This window comes from Rhinatrema bivittatum, chromosome 8, assembly GCF_901001135.1.
Source record: "Rhinatrema bivittatum chromosome 8, aRhiBiv1.1, whole genome shotgun sequence".
Taxonomy (NCBI): Eukaryota; Metazoa; Chordata; class Amphibia; order Gymnophiona; family Rhinatrematidae; genus Rhinatrema; species Rhinatrema bivittatum.
Genome location: NC_042622.1, coordinates 255,376,034 through 255,402,986, shown reverse-complemented (window position 1 = coordinate 255,402,986; position 26,953 = coordinate 255,376,034). Strand labels below are relative to the sequence as shown.

Below are 26,953 nucleotides of genomic sequence, written 5' to 3'. Positions count from 1 at the left end.
GCATGACCTGAGCATAATGAGAGCTAATGAGCTAGTGCATCTACAGTGGTGACTTTCATAATCTGTGGACTGTCCGGGTAAGGTGTAAGCGGGCCCAGCGGGGTTTGGGGGTGTTCGATAGATTTGTTATGTTTTATTTTGCCCTTTGACCGGTGTCTGAGTGTTCCTGCGATTCCGGGAAGGCTTGCCGGAAGAGCCATTTTTTAGTTGTTTCTTAAAAGTTTGATGGCATGTTTCTAGGCGAAGTTCCGGAGGTAATGAGTTCCAGAGGGTGGGCCCGGCTGTAGAGAGTGCTCGTTTTCTTAATAAGGATTTGACCGGATGAGCATATAATGATCCCTTGTAATTGTATCTGATTGGTCTTTGCGATGTGTGAGGTGGAGTTGCGTGTTTAGATGTAGGTGGGCGATGCCCATAATGTCCTTGTGGATCATCATTAATGTCTTGAAGGTGATCCTGGATTTTATAGGAAGCCAGTGAAGGCCGTGTAGAATTGGTGTGATGTGGGCTCTTTTATTTGAGTTGGTGAGTAAACTCGCCGCAGCATTCTGCACCATTTGTAGCGGTTTCGTGGAAATGGCAGGGAGACCTAGTAGAAGGGAGTTGCAGTAGTCCAACTTTGACAGAATTATAGACTGAATTACTAATCGGAAGTCGCTGAAATGAAGGAGTGGTTTCAGATTTTTGAGCACTTGAAGTTTGAAAAAACATTCTTTAGTGGTGTTGTGGACGAAGGATTTGAGGTTAAATTGATTGTCGAGTCGCACCCTAAATCCCTGACAGAGGGGGAGTGGTTAATGTATGATTTTGCGAATTGTGTTGCGCTTTGGGAGTTTGTGAGACTATGGTTTTCATCCGGCGAGATGAGGATTTCAGTTTTGTTTTGATTGAGAATGAGGTTCAAGCTGGATAGCAGAGTATTGATAGATTGTAAGCATTTGTTCCAATGTGCCCAAGTTTTTTTGCAGGGATTCTGTGATAGGAAGAAGTATCTGAATGTCGTCAGCGAAAATGTAATGCTTTAGATTAAGGCTGGAGAGTAAGTGACAGAGTGGTAGAAGATAAATGTTAAAAAGTGTCGGGGAGAGAGATGATCCTTGCGGGACTCCTCGGATTGATTTGATGGGATTTTTCCCATCAAATCAATTTTTTCCCCAAAAATTGATTATTGGTGCTTTAAATGTATTTATTTATTTTTATTTAACAGCTTTTTTATACAGACATTAAAAATACACATCATATCAGTTTACATATTAACAAAAAGGAGGAAATTACAATAAAACGGGGGGGGGGGGGGGGGGGGGGGGGTAACAGGATAACTGATAGAATAATAAGTAGAAAATAGGGAGGAAGCGAACTTAAGAGAAAGGAACCAGAAACTAGTGAAAAATTAAATATAGGAGGCGAGATTGCAAATCTCCAGAATTGTTACAATAATTAGGTCATTCAGCGGGTTACTGTGGAGAAAGGAGGGGGAGACAGAAGATTTTATAATAGGTATAAAAAAGGTGGGGGGAGGTTGCAAGGAAGTAACAAGGGATTAATCCCGGAAGGCCTGGTGGAAAAGTCATGTCTTCAGCATTTTTCGGAACTTGTAAGGACATGGCTCAAGGCGTAGATTGAGAGGGAGGGAATTCCAATGAGTGGGACCAGCAATCGACAAAGCACGATCTCTTGTGGCTGTAAGTCGAGCTTTCTTAAGTGGGGGGACTTGTAAGGTACATTTACGGTTCATTCTGGTGGGGCAGGAGGATTGGGTAAATTTCAAAGGTTCACTTAGCCATGAGGAGTTGTCATTATGAATGGCTTTGTGAATGATGGTAAGTATTTTAAAAAGTATACGGAATGAGATGGGGAGCCAATGTAGGTCCTTGAGGATGGGAGTTATGTGGTCAGATTTGTGGGCGTTGCTAATTATCTTTGCTGTCGCGTTTTGCAATATCTGTAGAGGTTTGATAGTGGAGAAAGGGAGGCCAAGATAAAGGGAATTGCAATAATCAATCTTGGAAGATAAAGTGGTTTGGACGACAGTTTTGAGGTCGTGTGTGTGGAGTAGGGGCTTGAGCTTTTTAATGACCATGAGTTTGTAATAACCTCCTTTAGTGACAGAGGAGATATGGTTTTTCAGGTTCAGATGTGCATCAACTAGGATGCCAAGGTTTCGTACGGGGGTTTGAGATGAGGGAGGCGATCATGGGGTCTTTGGAGGGAGAGAGCTTGAATGTTTGTTGGTTATGGATGAGGAGGAGCTCAGTTTTTGCTGTGTTGAGGGAAAGCTGAAGGGAAGTCAGGAAGGTGTTGATAGAAGAAAGGCATTTTTCCCAGAAATTTAAGGTGGCAGAAAGAGAAAGTCTTGGAAGGGGATGATGATTTGGACATCATCTGCGTATATGTAGAATTTGAGGCCTAGGTCTGACAGATGTGACAGAGGGGGAGGAGGTAGATGTTGAAAAGGGTAGAGGAAAGGGAGGAACCTTGGGGAACACCTTGAGAGAGGGTGATGTGGGAGGATTCAGAAGTGCCTAGTTTTAAAGAAAAGTCTGTTAGAAAGGTACGAACTGAACCATAGTAAGGTGGTGCCAGATATACCGATGTTGGCAAGGCATGAGATGAGGAGATCGTGGCTTATAGTATCAAAAGCCACAGAGATGTCAAGAAAAGCAATGAGGAAATTGTGGCCTTGGTCAAGGCCTGTGAGGAGAAAGTCAGTGAGTGAGAGAAAGAGGGTTTCGGTACTTAAGTACTTACGAAAACCAAACTGTGATGAGTGAAGTATGTCGTTGTCGTCAAGGTAGTCCATGAGTTGGTTATTTACAACGTTCTCCAAGATTTTAGAAATGAATGGGAGATTAGAAATGGGTCGGTAGTTAGCTGGGATTTTGGGGTCTAAAGAAGGCTTCTTGAGTAGGGGTTTGACGATTGCGTGCTTGAGGGGATCAGGAACTGAGCCAGAGGAAAGAGAGCAGTTTATAATCTCTGCTAGAGGAGGAGCAATGATGTTGGGGATGGAAGAGTAGAGTTTCGTGGGGTATAGAGTCAGAAGGGGTGAGATGCAGGCTTGGATTTCTTAAGGATTGTCTCAATTTCCTTAGAGGATATGAGTTCTAGAGTGTTGAATGAGTTTTTCAGGGGGGGGGGGGAGTGGGGGGGGAAGGAGGGGAGAGTAAGGAGAAGGTTAGATATTTTGTTGTGAAGAATTGCGCGAGTTCTTCACATTTCGAGTTTGTTTCTTCATCAGTGCTGATAGGGGTAATGGGAAGTAGTGAGGGCTTGCAACGTAAAGAGAAGAGGGCTTTGGGATTGAATGAGTATTGGTGGATCTTGACAGCGTAGTAGTCGCATTTGGTGTTTGGATGGCATGGCGGTAAGAGTGTAGGTGAGATTTGTAGGCAGATTGTAGGCAAATTTTGTAGGCAGATTATAGGCAAATTGTAGGAAAGCTTCATTTCTGGTTTTGGATTATATTCATTTATGAGGTTCTTTTGCTTCTTTGTTAGTAGTTGTCAATAAAAACAAAACCCCAAACTCTCAGACTATCAGTAAAAATATTTGGCAAACAGTGTGTGCTATTAGGTGAAAATCGAAAAAAAAAACCCCACATGAAACTTTGTCAGGGGTTTCCCCTCATTTTTGGTTTGTTTGAAATAAAAGAAAATTATTCCTTACCTGCTAATTTTCGTTCCTGTAGTACCATGGATCAGTCCAGACGGTGGGTTATGTCCCCGTCCAGCAGATGGAGTCAGAACAAAGCTCCGAGGGACGTCACCAGTATAAGCCAGTGCACCCTCTGCTGGAGCTCAGTATCACGTATAGCAAAGCCCAAATGGACTAAGAAGAACTGGATCAAGTTACTTAAACATATATTGAAACCAGAAACAACTAGGCAGAAGAATAAACTGCCAACTAAAGGCAAGACAGCCAAACTTGTAGGGAGCTGTGAACAGTTATAAGAACGAAACTGGGAAATACAGAAAGTATCGACAGTGAGCAGACCCGAGCAGAAGCAAGAAATCCCAAGTGGTGGGCGTCTGGACTGATCCATGGTACTACAGGAACGAAAATTAGCAGGTAAGGAATAATTTTCTTTTCCCTGTACGTACCAGGATCAGTCCAGACGGTGGGATGTACCAAAGCTTCCCTAACTGGGTGGGCCCCTGAAAGCCCTGCTCGGAGAACCTGGCCGCCAAAATGCCCAGTGGATGACTACGCCAGGTGTAGTCGATAATGCCGGGAGAAAGTGTGCAACGACTGCCACGTTGCAGCCCGGCAGATTTCCTGTGAGGAGACAGAACGGGCTTCCGCCCAAGACGCAGCCTGCGAGCGAGTTGAGTGCGCTACCACTCCGCGAGGCGGGATCCGTCCTGCTCCAATATAAGCTGAGGAGATAGCCTCCTTAAGCCAACACGCAATAGTTGTCTTCGAGGCCTGATGTCCCTTCTTTGGGCCCGACCAAAGAACGAAAAGGTGATCCGAGATCCTGAAGTCATTAGTCACCTCCAAGTAGTGGAGCAAAATGCGCTTGACATCCAGGAGACGAAGCGTCTGGGGCTCGTCGGGACCGAAGGACGGAAGTTCCACTGTCTGATTCAAGTGAAAAGAAGAGACCACCTTCGGGAGTAAGGAAGGAACGGTGCGCAGGGAGACTCCCAAATCGGAGAACCTGAGGTAAGGTTCCCTGCAGGACAAAGCTTGAAGTTCCGAGACACGACGAGCTGAACAGATAGCCACAAGGAAGACCGCCTTGAGGGTAGATCCTTAAGCGTCGCTGTACGGAGTGGTTCGAAAGGTGATCCTGACAAGGCACGAAGCACCAGGTTGAGGCTCCAGGAGGGACAACGGATCCCGCACTGGTGGACGTATGTGCTTGAACCCCTTTGAGAAAACATGCTAAATATCCTGTTGAATCAGTGTGAATCAGCCTATCAGGCCACAGAGGGACTTTTAAAATTTTCTACTCTCTCAGGCGCCGCGCGCCGGCGTCGCGCGCCAAAGGGGCTTGCCCCTTTGTGCGCCCCTTCGTGCAGCCACTGAGTCCAAGAAGAATCAAAAGCAAAAGAAAAGAAAGCCCTACAAGTTAAAACTCCAACGTCTTCAAATAAGCCAAAACCGACTTTCAACAATATCAGGTACAATTATTTGTCTCTGTTCTCTCCTTTCCGACAGAGAGCTATCATGCTCACCTCTACTATTCCAATTATCTTAACATCAACAGAAATCCAAAAAAAGAAACAATTTGATTCCCTTCACCCCAACAACACAACAGGCTTATCCCAATCATGCTCTCTCCCATTAATCAATTCCTGGGCTTCTCTCTGTTCACAATTTCTCTTCTAAATGCTCAATCCCTCACCAAAAAAACTCATCTCTTAGACGACTATCTCACAGAAGAGAAACCTGATTTATTTGCCATCACAGAAACATGGATGAAACCAGAAGACACAGCCCTTCTCAACCAACTTCCGATTCAATCCTACGATATCTTCTCTATCCCTAGATTGAAAAAAAGAGGTGGTGGTCTTCTACTTGCAGCCAAAAAAAAATTTAGAATATCGTTTCAAGCATTCAGTTCTTCTCAAAATTTCGAATTCGCTGTCTTTAAATCCTCACATTTGCAAATCGGCCTCACCTACTCCCCCCCTGGAAGGTTAGACTCAGATCCTTCGCCCTTAATTGAATGCATTGCTAAACACACAGACTCCGACTCACCTGCCATATTAATGGGAGATTTCAACATCCATGTGGATACTACACCTCGCTCATCTAACTGTGAAGCATTCCTCAGCTCCCTCAATTCCATGGGTTTCAAACAACTCATAAACAAACCCACACACAAAGCTGGGCACACCCTGGATCTAATTTTCATAAATCAAAATCTCTCCCTCACTCCAATATTACCTGCCTTTCTATACCTTGGTCTGACCACAAGTTAATCAACTTATCTTTACTTAACCACCACTCAATTCCTACTGCCCCCCAAAAAAAACACAATCCATTTCAGAAAACTCTGCAAACCAGATACCCTTTCGTTTCATCTCACTCAGGAGTTAAATACTCTAGATCTCACAGACGCTAACTCAGCTTTGGCCTCATGGTCTAAAATTACTAACAAAGTTGCAGACCTTACTTGCCCACTAATCACCAAAAATAGTCAAAGCAACAAAGATCCAAAAAAACCTTGGTATACTCCTACTCTCAAATCTGTTAAACGTGAACTTAGGCATATAGGCCCTATAGAGACGCTGGCTACGGCTTGCTCCAACATCCCAAATCACATTGACCTAGAGACAGCAGATAGTGCCATATCCTCCTGGACAGAAACTACCCAGAAAATCGCTAACAACTTATGCCCAATCATTCAAAAAACAATCACCCAATCTAAATTATCTAAAAACCCTGGTATACCAAGACACTCAAAAACCCAAAAAATCCAACTTAGAGCAGCAGAAAGACACTGGCGCAAACATCCCACTACTGCCACAAAAACCATCTATTACCAACTCATGCATGCATATAGAAACGCCATTCAAACAACAAAAAGGAATACTATGCCAAGAAAATTCACCACCTCCAATTCAATCCAAAGGCACTATTTTCCCTAGTCTCAAATCTTACCAATCTAACGTGTCTACACCCCAAGTCCCCTCCACACAGACCCGATGCAATGAAATTGCCCTCTTCTTTAAGAACAAAATATCTAACATCACCGCCAAGTTACCCCTAATACCAAAAATTCCCCCAACACAAATAGTATAACCCCCCCACCCCTTACACACCCAACATCCTCTCTTCCTTTGAACCCTCCTCAACACTAGAAATAGAAAACATCTTAAAAAAGATGAGACCCTCTTCCCACCCCTCAGAAACCATCCCTACTAAACTACTACTCGCTATTCCTAAAACAATAGCCACTTCACTCTCCAAAATCGTGAACTGCTCCCTAGAACACGGTCAGGTACCTAACTCCCTGAAACAAGCCGTAGTCAAACCCATCCTAAAAAAACCCTCCCTTGACCCTTCCAACCTATCCAACCTCCGTCCTATCTCCAATCTCCCTTTCCTCTCCAAAATCATTGAGAAACTAGTAAACTCCCGCCTCTCTGACCACCTAGAACAATCCAACATACTCCCACCAACACAACATGGTTTCCGTAAACACCTCAGCACGGAATCCCTACTCCTCTCCCTTACCGATACCATCATCAAAGGAATGGATGCCGGAAACTCCTATCTCATCGCCATGCTAGATATATCCGCCGCCTTCGATACCATAAATCATAACATCCTCATCAACACTCTCACCAGTATAGGTATCTCAGGTACTGCCCGCTCCTGGATAAAGTCCTTCCTCCAAAACCGCACCTACACAGTCCTCACCGACAACTTCACATCCCCCCCTGTTAATCTCGACTGTGGCGTCCCCCAAGGATCCTCCCTCTCTTCCACCCTATTTAACATTTACATGCTCCCCCTCACAAACCTCCTCTCCAACCTTGGTATTACACACTTCATCTACGCAGATGATGTGCAAATCCTCATCCCCTTCACAAACACTGTACTCACTGCACTCCATACATGGAACACCATTCTCACCTCCATAAACCAACTCCTCACCGACATGCACCTTGCCCTTAACCCGCAAAAAACTGAACTCCTCCTCGTCTCCTCCAGACATGCACCCATACCCTGTCCCTCCACTCTCCAGCCTCCTAACTTTCTCTCTAACACAAGAAACCTGGGTGTTATACTTGACAACCAACTAACCTTCAAACCATATATCAAATCTATCCTTAGCAGCTGCTACTTCAAACTACAATCCCTTAAAAAACTCAAACCCCTCCTCTACTTCCATGATTTCCGCACAGTACTTCAATCCTTAATTTTTTCAAAAATTGATTATTGCAACGCACTCCTACTTGGACTCCCTGCTACCCACATCAGACCTCTCCAACTCCTTCAAAACGCTACTGCACGCATCCTCACCAATGTCAATAAGAAAGATCACATTACTCCCACCCTCATTAATCTCCATTGGCATCCACTCACGAATTACATAGAAGACCCTTACCCTCATCCACAGAAGTATTATTAACGAACATTACAACTGGCTAAACCCACCTTTTCTCCCTCGTATCTCCACAAGACCCACCCGCTCCTCTCTTCGTGGAACCCTTATTCCCCCCTCCATAAAATCCACAAGACTCATCTCCACCACCAATAGGGCCCTTTCCCTCGCAGGCCCATCCCTGTGGAACTCCATGCCTCTTGACCTACGCACCGAAACCTCCACACCCACCTTCAAAAAGAAACTAAAAACCTGGCTCTTCCTCCAAGCATACCCCCAATCATCATCATCACCTACTAGCACTCAAACCCAACCTCCCTCTCGTATCAATACCCCCACCACAGGACCCCCACCCACCCTCTCGAAGGAACTACAAACCCCACACTTAACCTCCTGCACATAATAAATTGCCACCTAGCAGAACCGCACACATCTTCCCACTTCTCTCACTGTTGGCCATGCGCTTAGACAAATTTTGTATATAGCCTATGTACATATCATTTCCCCATTGATTCCCTGTACATATTTTTTCCTCATGTATCTGTTTTCACCCCCCCCCCTACCCCCTCCTTGGTCGCGATCACCCCCACCCCTCCCTCCCTTAGTTATCAAGTTATTTACTCTGTTACTATTGTTTATGTTACACACTGTTCCTTGTAAAGGCTTTGCCTATATATTTTTGGTTTGTAAGTTATCTGTAAACCGGCACGATGTGCAAACGGCTGTCGGTATATAAAATTAAATAAATAAATAAATAAATAAATAAAAATAAATAGAGAAAAGATCTGGCGCAGGAATCCTTCAACTACAAAACCTCATAGCCTATAAAACTCTAATGCATCAATACAGGATCTCCCTTCTTCGGATAAAAAAGGACTTCTACGCTCAAAAAATTCATAACTTTATATTCGATCCAAAAGCCCTCTTCGCTTTAGTGACATCACTCACCAAACAACCCCGCTTTCCTCATTCCCAGATGACAAAGCAGTAAGTAAAGCCTCAGAACTCGCCACCTATTTCAAGAACAAAATTCCTAACCTCCTGGACCCTCTCAAGACAAAGAAAGCTTCTTCCCCTCCTCTTCTACTCTCCTCCCCTCCACAAATCACTGCAAGCCTTGAGATCCTGGAACCGGGTCCTCCTCGTTGGAAATTGAAAATGTTCTAAAAAAACTCAAACCTTCTTCCCACCCACTAGATGTAATTCCAGCTAATCTCCTTATCTCAATTGCCAAAGACATCTCTTATCCTTTATCACATATCATCAATGCCTCCTTATCACAAGGTCTCGTTCCTACCCCACTCAAACTTGCCATTCTGAAACCTTTACTAAAAAAACCAATCTCTCTCCAGATAATCCAGCCAACTTCCGCCTATAGCTAATCTTCCAATTATCTCTAAAATCATGGAAAAATTAGTCAATAAACAACTTTCCGAATACCTGGAAAACAACAACCTCCTTTCATCATCTCAACTTGGTTTCCGTAAATCCAGAAGCACTGAATCCCTCTCCTTCTATCTCTATCAGACAATATTCTTTGAACCTAGAGAAAAAACATTCCTGCCTCCTCATTCTTCTCGACTTATCATCTGCCTTCGACCACGGTGCACCATGATATCCTCTTAGATCGTCTATCAGAGATTGGCATAAAAAAACACAGCACTCAATTGGTTTTCTTCTTTCCTCCAAATAGATTTTACAAAGTCAAAATTAATAGTAAAGAATCACCTCCTTTCAGATCCACCATGGGAGTCCAAGGTTCGTCTTTATCTCCTACATTATTCAATATTTATCTTCTCCCCCTATGTCAGCTCCTTTCCAATCTTAATCTTACACACTTCATTTATGCTGATGACGTCCAAATCCTTATCCCAATTAAAGACTCATTACAAAACACCTTACAATTCTGGAATTCCTGTCTACTATCCATCAACAATCTCCTAACAAAGCTTAATTTGATACTTAACTCCAATAAGACAGAGTTTCTGCTCATCACTCCAGATGGCAACCATTCCTCACTCAACACACACTCCTTATCTCCTCCTGCCTTCTCCACCCAGGTCAGAAATCTTGGAGTCACCATGGACAATCTGCTGAACTACAAAACTTTCATCAATAATATCATAAAGGATTGCTTCTTTAAACTTCAATTATTAAAGAGACTAAGACCACTCTTATATTTCCAAGACTTTATGTTCTACAAACAATAATATTCTCGAAAATAGATTATTGTAACTCTTTACTGCTTGGTCTACCCGCTAACACTTTGAAACCTCTACAATTATTACAAAATGCCACTGCGAGGATTCTAACCAAATCTAACAAAAGGGAACATATTACACCCATCTTAAAGAACCTTCACTGGCTCCCCATCAATCAGAGAATCCTCTATAAAAATATAACAATAATCCACAAAGTCATCAAAAACGCTTCTCCAATTGAACTCACCATCCCGTTACAATTTCACACCTCTTCCCGTCCAATGAGGCTAGCCCAGAGAGGCACGCTAAAGGCCCATCCGCTCAAAACTTCTCTTAGTAAAAGAGCTCTTTCTACCGCTGGACCTAAACTCTGGAACTCTCTCCCTCCTGACCTGAGATTGGAACAATCAACACCCATCTTTAAAAAGCGACTCAAGACTTGGCTGTTTAATCAAGCATTCTCCTTATCCCAATAACTTTTCTAAACTTTTCAACAATCGACCTCAGGCCCAACTCATTCAATTCCGAATTTATCCTCCTACATTATATTGTATTTAAATTGTACTCTCCTTGCTCCATTGAAGTTATTTATTGCTCTCACTAAGTTATTTTATTTATTTCCAAGTTAAATCTTCCCTGTTCTCTTTAAGACATAATTCTATATTCTGTCAATTTTTATTGTTACAATGTAAACCGAATTGATTAGTAACTTTGTTACTAGAACTTCGGTATATAAAACTGTTAAATAAATAAATAAATAAGAGAGAACCGTTTCCTTGCACGAGGTAGCTCAGGGCCGCCACCTGGACCCGAAGAGAATTATATGCGAGCCCCTTTTCCAGGCCATCCTGAAGGAACTGTAGGATTGAAGAAACCGAAGCTTCAGTGGGCCGAATCCCTCGGGAAGAACACCAGACTTCAAAGATTCTCCAAACTCGGACGTACGCAACCGAGGTGGAAGGTTTGCGGGCACGTAGCATGATGGAAACTACCGCCTCCGGGTAGCCTCTGCGCCGGAGACGACGCCGTTCAAAAGCCATGCCGCAAGACAGAAGAGTTCGGCCTGCTCGAAATATACCGGGCCCTGGTGTAGTAGACGTGGAAGATGACCCAGCCGTAGCAGACCATCCACTGCCAACTGTAGGAGGTCCGCAAACCAGGGTCGGCGCGGCCACTCCGGTGCGACGAGAATCACCGGTCCCCGATTTTCTATCCTGTGGAGAGTCTTTCCCACCAAGGGCCAAGGGGGGAAGACGTAGAGAAGCCGATGAGCTGGCCACGGAAGAGCTAGGGCATCCATCCCTTCCGCGCCGTGCTCTCTTCTGCGACTGAAGAAACGTGGTGCCTTGGTGTTGATGGAAGACGCCATCAGATCCAGGTGCGGTACGCCCAATCGGCGGGTTATCATCCGCATCGCCTCGTCGGATAGGGCCCATTCTCCTGGATCCAGCTGTTGCCGACTTAGGAAGTCCGCCTGAACGTTGTCCACCCCGGCGATGTGAGAGGCCGCGATCCGGACAAGATGAATCTCCGCCCATTCCATCAGGAGGGTCGACTCGAGGGAGACATGCTTGCTCCTTGTGCCCCCTTGTCGGTTGATATAGGCCACGGTGGTGGCATTGTCTGAAAGGATGCGCACTTCTCTGTTCTGTACCAGCGGGAGGAGGTGTTGGAGTGCCAGGCGAACCGCTCTGGTTTCCAGTCGATTGATCGGCCACTTCGCTTCTACCGGAGACCACGTCCCCTGCGTGGCGCTTCGATCGCAGACGGTGCCCCAGCCCACGAGGCTGGCATCGGTTGTGACTACCACCCAATTGGGAACCTCGATGGAGACTCCGCGTGCAAGGTTCGCAGGAACCAGCCACCAGTCCAGACTGGCCCTGGCGGTTGGTGGTAGTGGGAGAACAACTTGATAATCCTGAGACACCGGTTTCCACCTGGAGAGGAGAGCCTCCTGCAGAGGACGCAGATGCGCAAAGGCCCAGGGAACCATATCGATGGTGGAGGCCATCACCCCTAACAGCTGCAGATAATTACAGGAAGTGGGTTCCTGTAACGCAGAAAAACGACAAACATGTTCCCGCAATGATTGTGCCTTGTCCGGGCGCAAGAAGACCTTGCCCTGATGCGTGTCGAAGCTGGCTCCCAAGAAGTCCAAGCGTTGCGAGGGGACGAGGGAGCTCTTGGAGAAGTTCACCACCCAACCCAGGGACTGGAGAACCTGAATGACCCTGGCCATCGAAGCTTGCCCGTGATCGAAGGACTTCGCCCGAATCAGCCAGTCGTCCAGATAGGGGTGCACCAAGATTCCCTCCTTCCTGAGGGCCGCTGCCATGACCACCATGATCTTGGTGAATGTACGAGGTGCGGTCGCCAAACCGAACGGAAGAGCCGTGAACTGGAAGTGCTGGCCCAGAACCTTGAAGCGGAGAAAACGACGGTGAGCCGGCAAGATGGGAATGTGCAGGTAGGCTTCAGTCAAGTCCAGAGAAGCCAGAAACTCTCCCTGGTGTACGGCCGCAATCACTGAGCGAAGCGTCTCCATGCGGAACCGGCTGACACGCAGCGACTTGTTGACCTCCTTCAGGTCGAGGATGGGCCGGAAGGAACCATCTTTCTTGGACACGACGAAGTAAATGGAATAATGGCCCAAGCCCACCTCGTCGAAGGGGACGGAAGAAATGGCCCCTATGGTCTGCAGTCGATCCACGGTTTGTTGCACCGCCATCCTTTTGAGGTCTGAGCCACAGGGGGAGAAGAGGAATCTGTCCCTTGGAGGACGGACAAACTCCAAGGCGTAGCCGTTCCTTATAGTGTCCAGAACCCACTGGTCTGCGGATATACGCGCCCACTCCTCATAGAATTCCGTCAGCCGACCCCCTATCCTGGGAGTGGAGGAGTGGGCGAATCTGGCATCATTGGGCAGACTTTGGAGGAGTGGAACCCTGTCCTGAGCCGTCGCGCGTGGACCGACGCCCCCGAAAGGACCGCGACCAGGGCTGGGATCTGGAGGAGGCTGTGCGAGTCCCAGACTGTCTATAAGACCTATAGCGTCGCTGTGCTCTGGCTCTGGTCCGAGAAGAAGAAAATGCCCGGGAAGGCCGGTGACGATCCTCGGGCAGCCTGTGAACTGCATTCGCACCCAGAGACTTGATGAGCTGATCCAGGTCATCTCCAAAAAGAAACTTGCCCCTGAATGGCAAGGAGCCCAAGCTGGACTTGGAGGAAGCATCCGCTGACCAATTGCGCAGCCAGAGGAGCCCTCGAGCAGCCACCACCGACACCATGGACCGCGCCAGCACTCGAAAGAGATCATAAAGAGCATCAGCCCCGTAGGCTATGGCGGACTCTAAGCGGTCAGCTTGCGCAGCCTCCTCTGGAGGCAGAGACTGAGATGTCAGTAGTTGTTGTACCCACCGAAGGCTGGCTCGCTGTGTCAGCGAAGTACACATGACAGCACGCATTCCCAAGGCGGAAACTTCGAAAACCCTCTTCAGGAAGACTTCCAGCTTACGATCCTGGGTATCCCGGAGGGCAGTACCGCCCGTGACCGGGATCGTCGTCCTCTTGGTGACCGCCGAGACGGCCGAGTCCACCTTGGGAACTTTGATGAGATCCAAGAAATCCTCAGGGAGCGGGTACAATTTCTCCATGGCCCGCGTGACCTTCAAGGCGGCTTCGGGAGTGTCCTACTCCCGGGTGAGTAACTGCAGAAAAGAGTCATGGATGGGGAAAGCCCGAGGTCTAGGGCGAAGAGCGGCGAGGACCGGATCCCCTTTCTTGGACGAGGTGGCGACAGCAGGTGCCACAGGGGCAGGCGGATCCGGTGGAGGATCGAGGTCCAGTTCCAGGAGGATCTGTGGGATCAGATCATTCAGCTCATCCCTCTGGAAGATGCGGAGCGCCAGTGGGTCATCCCCTTCGGACGGCAGGTCCGCCAGCGCAGGGTCCGATGGATCCGGGGGGAGTTCCCCCGGATGATGAAGCCGCTCCCGTCCCCCCCAGGGCAGGCCGTGGGAGAGGGAGGGAACCAGGGGCCCCCGACACCGAACCGACCAGGCCGGGGGGGGCCACCTGCGGAGCAGAGGAGACCCTAGGGGTCTTGGCCGGTGGAGGGCCAGGGGGAGGGCCCCCGGGGGTCCCCAATCCCTGCAAATACGCGCTGTGCATGAGAAGAATGAATTCTGGTGAAAAACGTGGGAAGCTGGGAGGGGGGCCTGAGGAAGGGACCTCCGAGGGTTCTGAAGCTGGCAATCCCCCCTCCGAGGATAAATTCGGGGGAGAGACCTCCCGAAAATCCCTCCGCTCCTGTGTGGAACCCGGTGCAGCATCCTGCTGCAGCTGCAAAATGGCCGCCGTTCCCGCCAACGGCGGCAACGTGGCCGGCCCGCGCCGCCCGTGCCGCGGTGAAGATAAAAATGAAAAAGTGCTAAGGGGCTCTGAGGTGCCTTCCCCCCCGGGAAGACACCTCGCACAGATCCCCTCTCTCGAAATTCGAGAGCCCAGCTCGCCGCAGGCCGCGCACCGGGACGGCCGCGGCATCAAAGCGCCGGGGAGAGAACAAAAAGCACCACGGGGGGGGGGGGGGGGGGGCCGGGAGCGCGATCAAAACAGCGCGGGGGGGCCAAATTCAGCCTGCACTACCCGCTAGCAGTGTCCCTGAGTGCAGAGGAAGCGCCGTTTCCACGCGGCGAATTCGGGCGAAAAAAATTTTTTTTTTTTTTCGGCCCGGGTCCGCGGGACAAGCCTTGCGCGTGAAGAGGCCGGCACCACCGGCTTTCGCGAGGGACTGCGCTCCGAGGATCGCTGAGGAAGGAAAGTACACAAAAAAACCTGAAACCAGAAGCAAACACTTACCCCGGCCAGAAAAAGAAGAATCTACAGAGAGAATCTAAGCGAGGAAGGAAGAGGGAACCTTAGCCACGCCTCCCCATAAATTGGATAATTGACTTTCCTTTTTATTTTTTATTTTTAAACTTTAAGTAAACTTTACAAACTTGTTCCAGAAAACGAAGTGACAGAAGAGAAAGGCAAAGATAAAAACCTAAGGCCCTGTCACCCTGGGGAAACACTGGTTCCCCAACCCACATCTGCTGGAGTCAGAAAGATACTGAGCTCCAGCAGAGGGTGCACTGGCTTATACTGGTGACGTCCCTCGGAGCTTTGTTCTGACTCCATCTGCTGGACGGGGGACATAACCCACCGTCTGGACTGATCCTGGTACGTACAGGGAAAACAAAAATGGATTAATTCATCCTATTTTGCTCATTTGTTTCAGAACACAGATCCCTACTATATAGCCATTTAGAGACATATTAGTTTTCAGCTTTTAGTACTTGAAATCATAGGACAGTTTCATTTCTGTTTTTGGACTTTTTTTTCCTTACTGACAATCCTACTTCTTTTTTTTTATACTATCATTAAAAATAAATGTCTTTCACCTCCCTCCTAAGGAGGGAGCTGGAAGACAGATGAAACTGCCAACCACCTGGACATTTCCAAATGGCATTTGCCAACCCTGTCTAGCATGTTCTCCTCCTTGCTCCTCCACAATATATTCTCCCACCTTCCTTCTCCTCCCCTCCTGCTCTTCTTACTCCCATCTCTTGCCCCCTCAACCACCTGTTCCCCCACACCTTTCCTTACAAACTTGTTCAGCCCTCTCACCCCCCCTTCACCTCCAGACGTAGCTCCACTTCATACTTCCTTGCCCCTCTCTTACCTCTTTCTCAAACTCCCTCTCCACTATTGCCTAAAAAGGGCCCTGAAATTTTCTGCAGGAAGTGAGTCCCCCTGCCATTCTTGGCAATAGTAGCGACACAGGATAAAACGTTACCTCTCTCTTGGTCTGCACAGCTGTATCCTCTTCTGCATCGAAAGCTGAGAATCTCGAGTCTGTATCCATATCATCCTCATCTGAAAGGAAAAAAAAAGATTCAGGAAAGAGGCAAGACAAAGTAGAAATTACTTATCTGATATTCTCCTTTCCTCTAAGGAAGGCAGGCCAACCCACACCAGTGGGTTATGCAATCCTACCAGCAGATGGAGACAAGAGTAAAGCTGACTCGCTGACATATAGCCTTGCCCCCACATCAGCCTGCCAGTATCTCTTGAAAAGCCAAACTGTGGACACACGTATTATACTTGAACTATGACTATTAAAAGAAAATTAGGTTCCTGTAGTACCACGGATCAGTCCAGACTCCTGGGTTTGGCCCCCCCCTGTAGCAGATGGAGACAGAAGTTTACAAACAAAAACTCCGCCTATATCTAGGCTGGTGCCACCTACAGTCCGGCAGTATTACTTAATATCAGAGCAGGAAAATCACAAATCAAACTGGCTAACAATCCTTCTAACCAGGACCAACAACACCAGTCCAACAGAATCCTCATTACCAGTTCTCAACGCCCAACTGGGAAAACAAACCCGAGATACCGATAACAGACAGAAAAGGAGCAAAATATCAAACAGACAGCAGCACGTACACTATGGCCTCTCCCGATAGTAGCACTTATCCGGGTAGGACTCTGGACTGATCCGTGGTACTACAGGAACGAAAATTATCAAAGGTAAGAACCTAATTTTCTTTTCCCTGTACGTACCCGGATCAGTCCAGACTCCTGGGATGTACCCAAGCGCACTTCACCTGGGATGGGATCCGGAGAGGCCCGCTCTAAGCACACCTTCTCCAAACCCTCCCGCACCGGGAGCCTTGACATCCAAACGGTAGTGCCGGGAAAAAGTATGCAAAGATTTCCACGTGGCCGCCCTGCAAATCTCTTCTGCCGAGATATGTTGACATTCCGCCCAAGAAGTGGCCTGAGAGCGAGTAGAATGGGCACGCAGCCCCAAGGGTAGGGACCGACCCTGCAACATATACGCCAAATTGATGGCCTCTTTCAACCACCGCGCAATGGTAGTCTTGGACGCCGCATTGCCCCTTCGAGGACCACTCCAGAGCACGAACAGATGATCGGAAACCCGAAACGCATTAGTTACCTCCAGATAACATAACAGGATGCGCCGCACATCCAATTTACGGAGGTCCTTAGCCAAAGGATCCGAATCATCGAGTTGCAAGAACGATGGTAACTCAACAGACTGGTTGACATGGAAAGAAGAAACCACATGGGTAAGAAGGATGTAACCGTACGCAAGGATACCCCTGACTCAGATATCCTCAAAAAGGGCTCCCTGCACGACAAAGCCTGAAGCTCGGAAATCCGACGCGCCAAACCAATGGCCACTAAGAACCATTGTCAAATCCTTCAAGGTGGTTTTGCAAATAGGCTCGAACGGAGCGCCACACAAGGCCCGAAGAACAAGATTCAAATTCCAGGACGGACAAGGCTGACGACTCGGAGGCTGCAGATGTTTCGCCCCTCGCAGGAAACGCGCTATATCAGGATGAGCCGCCACTGGTTTCCCCTGAATCAAACCACGTAAGGAACCCAGCGCCGCCACCTGAACCCGCAAGGAACTACATGAAAGACCCTTAGACAAACCGTCCTACAGGAACAGAAGGATATCCGGCACGGTCGCTCGCGTAGGAACCATGTCCCGGTCCAGACACCACGATTCAAACAACTTCCAGACCCTAACATAAGATAAGGAAGTAGACGTCTTTTGGGAGTGTAATAGAGTAGCGACCACCAGTTCCACGTAGCCCTTAGATCTCAGCCTTTGCCTCTCAAAAGCCAGGCCGCTAGACAAAAGCGATCGACCTGGTCGAAACACACGGGTCCTTGGTGCAGAAGGTCCGGAACATATGGGAAAAGGAGAGGCTCCTCTACCGCCAGGTTCAGGAGGTCTGCGAACCAAGGGCGCCGTGGCCACTCGGGCGCCACCAGAACAACGTTCGCCGAGAGTGCCTCGATCCCCCGCAACACCTTTCCTATGAGTGGCCACGGAGGAAACACAGAGTAGTACGTCCGACGGCCATGGAAGAGCCAGAGCGTCTACTCCCTCTGCTGCCGTCTCCCGCCTTCGAGCAAAAAACCGAGGCGCTTTCGCATTGCGGAAGGTTGCCATCAAATCGATCGCAGGTGTGCCCCACCGAGCACAAATGAGCCGGAAGGCATCCTCCGCTAGCTCCCACTCTCCTGGATCCAGCCAATTTCGGCTCAAGTAATCGGCCTGAACATTGTCTACCCCGGCTATGTGGGAGGCTGCGAGACAACTGAGATGATGCTCCGCCCAGGCGAACATGAGACGAGCTTCGGACGCTACAGCCTGACTCTTGGTTCCCCCTTGTCGGTTGATGTACACCACCGTGGCAGCAGTCAGTCCCAGTGACATAGTGAGGGCAAAGGGCCGCCTGCGCCATTTTGATTACTGGCAGCCAACGGCCCAAGCCCAGGAGATCGCTCCTGGACCGTTCCTGGACCCCTGCTGGACCACCGGGGACGTTTGGCAGGTCTTGGGGGGGGTTGTAGTAAATTAAGTCGGCAGGTCTTGGGGGAGTCAGAAGGGTGGGGGGTTGTAGTAAATTAAGTCGGCAGGTCTTTGGGGAGTCAGAAGGGTGGGGGGTTGTAGTAAATTAAGTCGGCAGGTCTTTGGGAAGTCAGGAGTTAGTTTTTTTTTTTTATATTCGCTCCATAAGACGCACATACATTTTCCCCCCACTTTTGGGGGAAAAAAAGTGCGTCTTATGGAGCGAAAAATACTGTAATAGCAGGTAATGGACTTCCTCCAAGAACTTATCCAATCCTTTTTTAAACACAGCTATACTAACTGCACTAACCACATCTTCTGGCAACAAATTCTAGAGTTTAATAGTGCGTTGAATGAAAAAGAACTTTCTCCGATTATGTTTTAAATGTGCCACATGCTAACTTCATGAGTGCCCCCTAGTCTATTATCCGAAAGTAAAAAACAGATTCACATCTACCCATTCTAGACCTCTCATGATTTTAAACACCTCTATCATATCCCCCCCTCAGCCGTCTCTTCTCCAAGCTGAAAAGTCCTAACCTCTTTAGTCTTTCCTCATAGGGGAGCTGTTCCATCCCCTTTATCATTTTGGTCGCCCTTCTCTGTACCTTCTCCATCGCAGTTATATCTTTTTTGAGATGCGGCGACCAGAATTGTACACCTTATTCAAGGTGCGGTCTCAACATGGAGCGATACAGAGGCATTATGACATTTTCCGTTTTATTCACCATTCCCTTTCTAATAATTCCAACATTCTGTTTGCTTTTTTGACTGCCGCAGCACACTGAACCAACAATTTCAATGTGTTATCCACTATGACGCCTAGATCTCTTTCTTGGGTAGTAGCACCTAATATGCAACCTAACATTGTGTAACTATAGCATGGGTTATTTTTCCCTATATGCATCACCTTGCACTTGTCCACATTAAATTTCATCTGCCATTTTGATGCCCAATTTTCCAGCCTCACAAGGTCTTCCTGCAATTTATCACAATCTGCTTGTGATTTAACTACTCTGAACAATTTTGTACCATCTGCAAATTTGATTACCTCACTTGTATTTCTTTCCAGATCATTTATAAATATATTGAAAAGTAAGGGTCCCATTACAGATCCCTGAGGCACTCTACTGCCCACTCCCTTCCACTGAGAAAATTGTCCATTTAATCCTACTCTCTGTTTCCTGTCTTTTAGTCAGTTTGTAATTAACGAAAGGACATTGCCACCTATCCCATGACTTTTTATTTTTCCTAGAAGCCTCTCATGAGGAACTTTGTCAAATGCCTTCTGAAAATCCAGGTACACTACATCTACAGGTTCACCTTTATCCACATGTTTATTAACTCTTTCAAAAAAGTGAAGCAGATTTGTGAGGCAAGACTTGCCTTGGGCAAAGCCATGCTGACTTTGTTCCATTAAACCATGTATTTCTATATGTTCTGATTTTGATGTTTAGAATACTTTAGACTATTTTTCCTGGCACTGAAGTCAGGCTAACCGGTCTGTAGTTTCCCGAATCGTCCCTGGAGCCCTTTTTAAATATGGGGGTTATATTAGCTATCCTCCAGTCTTCAGGTCATAAATTTTTACTAATAGGTCTGAAATTTCATTTTTTAGTTCCTTCAAAACTCTGGGGTGTATACCATCCGGTCCAGGTGATTTACTACTCTTCAGTTTGTCAATCAGGTCTACCACATCTAGGTTCACCGTGATTTGGTTCAGTCCATCTGAATCATTAACCATGAAAACCTTCTCCAATACGGGTACCTCCCCAACATACTCTTCAGTAAACACAGAAGCAAAGAAATCATTTAATCTTTCCGCGATGGCCTTATCTTCTCTAAGTGCCCCTTTAACCCCTCAATCATCTAACAGTCCAACTGACTCCCTCACAGGCTTTCTGCTTCGGATATATTTAAAAATGTTTTTACTGTGAGTTTTTGCCTCTACAGCCAACTTCTTTTCAAATTCTCTCTTAGCCTGTCTTATCAATGTCTTACATTTAACTTGCCAATGTTTATGCATTATCCTATTTTCTTCTGTTGGATCCTTCTTCCAATTTTTGAATGAAGATCTTTTGGCTAAAATAGCTTCTTTCACCTCCCCTTTTAACCATGCCGGTAATCGTTTTGCCTTCTTTCCACCTTTCTTAATGTGTGGAATACATCTGGATTGTGCTTCTAGGATGGTATTTTTTAACAATGACCACGCCTATTGCACACTTTTTACTTTTCTAGCTGCTCCTTTCAGGTTTTTTTTTTAACTATTTTTCTCATTTTATCAAAAAGTTTCCCTTTTGAAAGTTTAGTACGAGAGCCGTGGATTTGCTTACTGTCCCCCTTCCAGTCATTAAATCAAATTTGATCATATTATGATCACTATTGCCAAGCGGCCCCCACCATCGTTACCTCTCTCTCACCAAATCCTGTTCTCCACTGAGAATTAGATCTAAAATTGCTCCCTCTCTCGTCGGTTCCTGAACCAATTGCTCCATAAAGCTATCATTTATTTCATCCAAGAACTGTATCTCTCTAGTGTGTCCTGATGATACATTTACCCAGTCAATATTGGGGTAAATTGAAGTCTCCCATTATTACCGCACTACCAATTTGGTTAGCTTCCCTAATTTCTCTTAGCATTTCACTGTCAGTCTCACCATCTTGACAAGGTGATCGGTAGTATCCTCCTATCACTATAGTCTTCCCCGACACACAAGGGATTTCTACCCATAAAGATTCAATTGTGCATTTAGTCTCGTGCAGATGTACCTATCTTTTGGGAGTGTTGAGAGAGAGGGTAAGGCTGCATTTAAACATCGCTGCCTTCCAGCTTGCTTACAGGTTGTAGGAGCCCAAGAACTTTTTGTGCCATAGAAACCCCTCTCCCCCATATTGGACAGTGCCATCCAGACCCCGCCTACTGTGACATCAATGATTGGGGCTTGAAATTACCGAGAAGAGCCACCAGTGCGGCTTGCCTCTTTAGAAGTCTCTTTGGGATCAAGGGTATGTCTGACGAGAAAATTGGATCTGGAATTTCCATTGTATTAGGGAGGGTTAATTATTTGATAGATATCAGAGGGTCTGAAAGGGAACAATATATAGGTGATTCAGGACTGAATGGGAGGTGGTTAATAACCCCAGGTAGGATACCATTTCATGGGAGGGTAACTAAGGGGCAAAAGGGTCATTTGAAGTGTTTTTTTAATTAATTATCCAAAAATTGGTTGCATGTTCATGACAATTGCTGATCGAAATATTTGGTTTGTGTAATGGAAACTTGGCTGAAGGGTAATTATTCACTGTGATCTCACAAGTATGCCCTAAGGGTTACACTATCCATGTGTGTAATAGACTTGGTAGGAAGAAAGGAGAGGGTGTAGCTGTTTTTAGAGACTCCCTTCCTTTAAAGAGAATATTTCTAGATCACGTTATAGGGTACAAAAGTATGCAGAAGGATTTCTCAATATTTAAAAAAGATTTTAAAACCTGGCTTTTTAAGCAAGCATATGCGGATGTAAAATAAATTTAAGATAGAGCCAATTGCTGGACTAACATCAAGATTAAATGAGGTTTCACGAATATGTTTATTAATTTTATATTTAGGTTTGATGTTAAATTAAGTTGGGGTTTGTTTTTTTTTTACTGTAATTGATTTTATTCATTATTCACTTTAAGGATTTTATTTGAACTTTTTTGCACTTATCTGGTTTTATGATAATTCCTTTAATTTGCATGTAACATTAATATTTATATTGTGAACTGTTATGATTGTGTACAGAATTGTGTACAGAATATCAGTACATAAAATATAAATAAAATAAAGTTAAGCTAGATTTTCAGGACCCTATATTTCCTTGTGGTACTGCTCAATGGGTTAACCCAACCTCAAATTGATGCTACCTTGGAGATAGTTTAGGCCTTGCTTTAAGATATATTCTTATCTAGTAGTAATGGGAGATTTTAATTTACATACTGAGATTTATGATTTTATTAAAGTACAGCATGTTCTATCTAGTTTGGCCAATGGTGGCCTTGCCCAGATGGTTCAAGGGCAAAAGGGTCATACGTTAGATGTATTTCCTTTAGAGAAGGTGAGCCAGATGGGAGGATTAATAATAGAAGGGGTGGAAAAGTTGACCTGGACAGACCATTTTCTGATGCATAGTAGTTTTAACTCTTTTGGTAAATTAAATCCCCCTGGGAAAAACAGGTCGGGAAAGAGAAAACCCATGATGAAAAGAGTGGACTCTGATAATTTTGTGCAGGGAATATTGAATCTGGTACAGGATTGTTAGGAAAAAGAGGAAATTAGTACCAATTACTGGGCTGATTCCTGGAAATCTCTATTAGAGAGAGGCATGGCCCAAGCTCAGCTAAGTTTTAAGGAATCAGCTGGAAATAATTCTAAAAAGAGTAGGGGTGGTTATGGCCCATTATTTACCACAGGGTTGCAGGACATGAAGAGTAAACTGTGTAGATTAGAAAGGAGATGGGTAAAAACAGGATCAGTTATAGATAAAACAGCTTGCAAGTTGGCACCTAATAAATATTTTAAAAAAGTAACAGAATAAAAAAAGATTACTATTTGGATTCTATTGTAAAAGCTAATTATGGCTCTACAGTCATTTTTAAGGTGGTGGGTTTTCTTTTAGGGGAGGATGTAAAGCGAGATTTGATCTAATTGTAAGTCCTTAAGTTTTTTTTCTTTGGGGATAAAATCTACAATTTAAGAAACCCATTTGCTAAGGCGAAGGCAAAGCATTCAAATATAGGGATTTCTGGGGATTATTTAGTTCTGGAAACTGCTGTGGAAGAAAAGATGGAGAAAGTATCGCTACAGCAAAACCTTAGTGGGGTGGCTGCCGATGTTGTTAGTGATGAGTTAATAGAAGTAGAAGATTTTAGATCATTTGAGAATGTTACCTTAGTGGAAATTAAATCTGTGGTGGGTCAGGTGAAGAAATCATAATGCTGTTTTGATCCTTGCCCTTCCTATCTCATTGATTTTCTACTGGACCAGATCTTAAAGGGATTAAGAGTAGTGGTCAATGCTTCTTTGGCAGAGGGGTTAGTTCCCGATTCATTGAAAAAATGTGCAGTGACCCCTATTCTGAAAAAGGCCGAGTTGGACCTGATATTGTGCTTTAATTATAGACCAGTTGCTAATCCCCCTTTTGTGGCCAAAGTACTGGAAAGGGTAGTGACTACTCAATTGTCAGATTTTATAGATAGGACAGGGAAATTAGATCTGGCCCAAGCCTGTTTTCATAAAGGCTGCAACACGGAGACAATCATGGTGGATCTGGTTGATTTGGACTTGCCTCACTCAGATATGGGGGCTATTGTGTTGCTGATTTTTTGGACCTCTCCAGTGCATTTGTATTGGTGGCCCATGAAATGTTGAGATTACTTACCTGATAATCTCCTTTTCCTTAGTGTATGCAGATGGACTCAAAACAAGAGGGTATAGTGTGCTCGTGCTAGCAGTTGGAGACTGATCTGACGTCAGCACGGGTACATATACCCCCACAGGAAGTGAAGCAAATCAGTAATCTTCCTTGCAAAAGCTTTTATGGATATATGTGTACTGACCGATCGATTAAATGAACAGGATTACCCTGACCAATTGATGGTAGCTGGAGACCGCCAGTGTACTCAACCGGAAGGCGTCGACACCCGGCAGGGTGGAAGCCCTACCTAAGCAAAGCATGGCTTACCGTGAGACGGCGAATCCCCATGTATACCGGCAGCCGGGCGGGATGCTGAGTCCATCTGCATACACTAAGGAAAAGGAGATTATCAGGTAAGTAATCTCAACATTTCCTAGCGTTAGCAGATGGACTCAAAACAAGTGGGATGTACAAAAGCTACTCTCGGACCTGGCGGGAGGCTGCCTGAGGACCGTGTAGGATTGCCCTCGCAAATGCTGTGTCCTCCCTGGCTGGACGTCCAGACGGTAGAATCTGGAGAAGGTATGGAGGGAAGACCACGTCGCCGCTTTACATATCTCTGCAGGCGACAGCATCTTAGTTTCTGTCCAAGAGGCCGATTGTGCTCTGGTAGAATGAGCCTTGACCTGTAGAGGCGGTGGTTTTCCTGCCTCTACGTAGGCTGCCTTGATAACTTCTTTGATCCAGCGGGCGATGGTTGGCCATGAGGCTGCTTCCCCTTGCTTCTTCCCGCTGTGAAGGACGAACAGGTGGTCCGTCTTTCGTACTGCTTCAGACATTTCCAGGTATCTGGACAGCAGTCTGCCGATGTCGAGATGGCGTAGCATTCGACCTTCTTCCGACTTCTTCAAACCTTCCGTGGTAGGCAAGGATATGGTTTGGTTGAGGTGAAAGTGGGAGACCACTTTGGGTAAGAAGGATGGAACTGTGCGAAGATGGAAAGCTTCTGGAATGATTCTGAGAAATGGATCACGGCAGGACAGTGCCTGCAGCTCTGAGATGCGGCATGCTGAACATACAGCCAGCAAGAACACCATCTTCAAGGTCAATAAACGGAGAGACAGGCCTCGAAGGGGCCTGAAGGCTGATCCCGCTAGAAATTCCAGTACTAGATTGAGGTTCCACAAGGGCACTGGCCACTTCAGTGGCGGGCGAATGTGTTTGACTCCTTTCACGAAACGTGAAACGTCTGGGTGTTTGGCAATGGTAGTGCCGTCACTCCTGGGACCGTAGCAAGACAGCGCTGCTACCTGAACCTTGATGGAGCTGAGGGACAGACCCTTCTGAAGTCCATCTTGTAGGAAGTCCAAAATGATAGGAATCTTAGCGGCATGTGAATTGGTGCTGTGAGCGTCGCACCAGGCTTCAAAAACTCTCCAGATCCTGATATATGTTAGTGATGTGGAGAACTTGCGTGCTCGGAGGAGTGTATCTATTACCGGCTCAGAGTATCCTCTTTTCTTCAGTCTAGCCCTCTCAATGGCCAGACCGTAAGAGAGAATTGAGCTGGATCCTTGTGGAGGATGGGGCCTTGCCGTAGCAGGTCCCTGTATGGAGGCAGAGGTAGAGGTAGAGGATTCCCTGCCAGTAGTCTTCTCATGTCTGCGTACCAGGGTCTTCTTGGCCAGTCCGGGGCCACTAGAAGAACTAGACCTCTGTGTCGCTGAATCCTGTGTACAATGGCGCCCAGCAGGGGCCATGGAGGAAATGCGTATAGCAGGATCCCCTGAGGCCACGGCTGTACCAGGGCATCGATCCCCTGAGCTCGAGGATCCCGCCTGCGGCTGAAATATCTGGGAACTTGAGCGTTGGACCTGTCTGCTAATAGGTCCATGGCTGGTGTCCCCCACTGATCCACAATCATCTGAAAGGCTGTGGGTGACAGCTGCCACTCTCCCGGGTTTAGGCTTTCTCTGCTGAGGAAGTCTGCCGTCGTGTTGTCTTTCCCGGCGATGTGGACGGCAGAGATGTCCTAGAGATTTGCTTCTGCCCAAATCATCAGGGGAGTTATTTCTAGGGACACTTGTTGGCTTCTGGTTCCGCCCTGTCGGTTGATGTATGCCACTGTGGTGGCGTTGTCTAACATCACTCTGACCGCTCTGTTGCGAAGTCTGTGGGCAAATCGCAGGCACGCTAGCCTGACTGCCCGAGCCTCTAGTCGGTTGATGTTCCACCTTGACTCTTCTCTGGTCCACCGCCCTTGGGTGGTGAGTTCCTCGCAGTGTGCTCCTCATCCGTTCAGGCTGGCATCTGTGGTGAGCAGAATCCAGATTGGGGAGGACATTCCTGACCCCCGGCTCATGTGGCCGGGCTGTAACCACCAGCGTAGTTGATTCCGCACTCTGGCTGGTAGAGGTAGGTGTATGGTGTAGTACTGTGATCGTGGGCTCCATCGAGATAGAAGGGCGCGTTGTAATTGTCTCATATGAGCCCGCGCCCATGGCACCACCTCCAGAGTGGATGCCATGAGGCCGAGGACTTGTAGATAATCCTGAGCTGCGGGCCGGCTGGCGCTCAGCAGGACCTGCAGATGATTCCAGAGTTTTGACTTCCTCTTGGAGGTCAGGCTGACCTTGTCTTCTAGGGTGTCGAATTGGACTCCTATGTATTCCAGCGACTGTGATGGCTGTAGGGAGCTCTTGTTTATGTTGACTACCCATCCGAGGCTTTCCAGAAGAGCTATAACTCTGTTGGTTGCCCGGTGGCTCTCCTCCGGTGACTTCGCCCTGATCAGCCAATCGTCCAGGTAGGGATGGACGAGGATTCCTTCCTGAGTGCCGCCGCCACTACTACTATGACCTTG

The 26,953-nt window shown here is 46.8% G+C and overlaps 1 protein-coding gene across 1 annotated transcript in view; it reads right to left on the bottom strand.

Annotated features, from left to right (window-relative positions):
- Positions 1–26,953, bottom strand: part of SF3B2 (splicing factor 3b subunit 2) — a 329,817-nt gene that overhangs the window by 171,496 nt on the left and 131,368 nt on the right. Inside the window, exon 8 of the mRNA XM_029614631.1 lies at positions 16,100–16,179. Within this exon, the coding sequence (XP_029470491.1) occupies positions 16,100–16,179 (80 nt within the window). The remainder of the gene's footprint in view (positions 1–16,099; positions 16,180–26,953) is intronic.